Here is a 1,988-nt window from a genome sequence, read left to right as displayed (position 1 = left end):
TGTCCAGGGTGTTTTCCATTTTCTAAGTGTCACGGATAGCCCTGGGGTTTTGCTGGTGGTCTCCCACCCAAGGACTCCTTGACTTTGACCCTATTTGTCTCTCTGAGGTCAGCCATTATCTTCCAGGGCTGCCACCACGTTGAGCATGAGGCAAAGTGGCTCTCAAGCTGAGCTGGTGACTTCACAAACACCTCCAGGTAGTTTTCTGCTGGGGTGGTTTTTCCTCTGGGTCTCCTGATTGTTCCCCCATCCAAGCATTCACCATGTTTAACCCTGCTTAGCTGTTGCAGATCAACCAAGGTGGAGAGAGGGATGTTCTATTTGATCTACCCTTTAAAATCTGAAAACTTTCCTCTCTGACCTGGCCCTGGAGACCCCGAGACCCTTCCTCAACTGCCTAACATGGCTTCTTTTTCATCATAGGACTTCTCCTGGGAGTGGACGGACAGATCTTGCACCGACTACCTAACCTGGGACAAAAACCAGCCCGATCACTACCAGAACAAAGAATTCTGCGTTGAGCTTGTGTCCCTTACAGGTAAGTCAAGATGGTGATGAGGCAGTTGAGGTACAATTCCAACAATGATCCATCTTGGAACAATCACCCCTTGGCAACTGATGACCATTGTTTGTTTGTTTAAAACAGTTACATACACACCCCACTTATAACCAACACCCTAACAAAAGCAGCATAACAATCATAGTAAAATTATATTAACAAGAAGAATTAACCAGTGGAACAGCCTGCCTCCAGAAATTGTGGGCGCACCATCACTGGAGATTTTTAAGAAGAGGCTGGACAGTCACTTGTCTGAAATGATGTAGGTTCTCCTGCTTGAGCGGGGGGCTGGACTAGAAGACCTCTAAGGTCCCTTCCAACTCTATTCTATTCTATTCTATTCTATTCTATTCTATTCTATTCTTATAAACTGGAGTTGTATATGAAAATGATTACAGGAACATCCGCTCATAATAAAACAAACAAGCTCCATCTTAAACTCCTTTTCAAAAGCCATCACTGTCACAGGACATCTGGTTTTTGTGCTTTCTAGCTTAAATCTCTCTCTCTCTCTCTCTCTCTCTCTCTCTCTCTCTCTCTCTCTCTCTCTCTCTCTCTCTCTCTCTCTCTCTCTCAAGTCTATATCAAAAGTCTACCTCACTGTAATCAGATGAATCTCAGCCACTGACAGCTTGCATAGAAGAGAAAAACGGGCACATGGCCCGTCCAATAAAAAGAACAGCCTGCAAACCCCAGACAAAATAAACAAAAGAAACCGGATGGCTATCTAAATTATCTGGGTTACAAGACCACGCTGAACTCCAGGTCCGTTTTAGCAGATGAGCCCCCCCCCTGTGGCATCCTCACACCCTTCTGCCAATGAGGGGGGAGCCCCTTAAACTCTCCCAGGGAATCCCTGAAAACCTCTCTCTTTCGCCACCCAGGGTATCGCATGTGGAACGATCAGGAGTGCAAGAACAAGAATGCTTTTCTCTGCCAGTGCAAATACTAGCGCACGTCGCTCTTTCTCCCACTCCGGAGGGAGATGTCTGGAGAAGCAACGAAGCTCTGCCAAAATCTCTGCTCTGCCCCCTTCGCTCGAGGGATGCTCTCCGTAGCTGCGATCTGGTTTTGCTGCTCCTGATGGGCCAGGAGGTCCAATAAATTCTGCCTAGCCCTGATTGGCCTCCTTTATTCCGCAGGGCCACTGTTGAGGTCATGGCCGCCATCCTGCTAGCATCGCTCACATCCCGCCAGCCTGACCTTTTGCAAAGGAATGAGGGAGGACATGGGGGGGGGATCTGGGAAGCCAAACAGTGCTAGCCCAACGAGTGAGATGCGCCAATCTGGCCCCCAGGCCATCTACAGCAGTGTTTCTCAACCTTGACAATTTTAAGGCACGTGGACTTCAACTCCCAGAATTCCACAGCCAGCGTTGCTGGCTGTGGAATTCTGGGAGTTGAAGTCCACATGCCTTAAAATTGTCAAG

The 1,988-nt window shown here is 48.1% G+C and overlaps 1 protein-coding gene across 1 annotated transcript; it reads left to right on the top strand.

Moving 5' to 3' along the window:
- Positions 1-423: 423 nt before the first annotated feature.
- On the top strand, positions 424-1,680 carry LOC107302067 (C-type lectin TsL; the record flags this gene model as incomplete). The annotated part of the gene is given in 2 exon segments (XM_015831189.1): positions 424-538; positions 1,444-1,680. Coding segments are annotated over 2 exon segments (183 nt in total), but the record flags the coding sequence as incomplete, so codon positions are not given.
- Positions 1,681-1,988: the final 308 nt, after the last annotated feature.

This window comes from Protobothrops mucrosquamatus, unplaced genomic scaffold (assembly GCF_001527695.2).
Source record: "Protobothrops mucrosquamatus isolate PMUCROS unplaced genomic scaffold, P.Mucros_1.0 scaffold24937, whole genome shotgun sequence".
NCBI classification, from domain to species: Eukaryota; Metazoa; Chordata; class Lepidosauria; order Squamata; family Viperidae; genus Protobothrops; species Protobothrops mucrosquamatus.
Note: the sequence above shows the minus strand (reverse complement) of the source record. Positions and strands in the feature narration are given on the sequence as shown.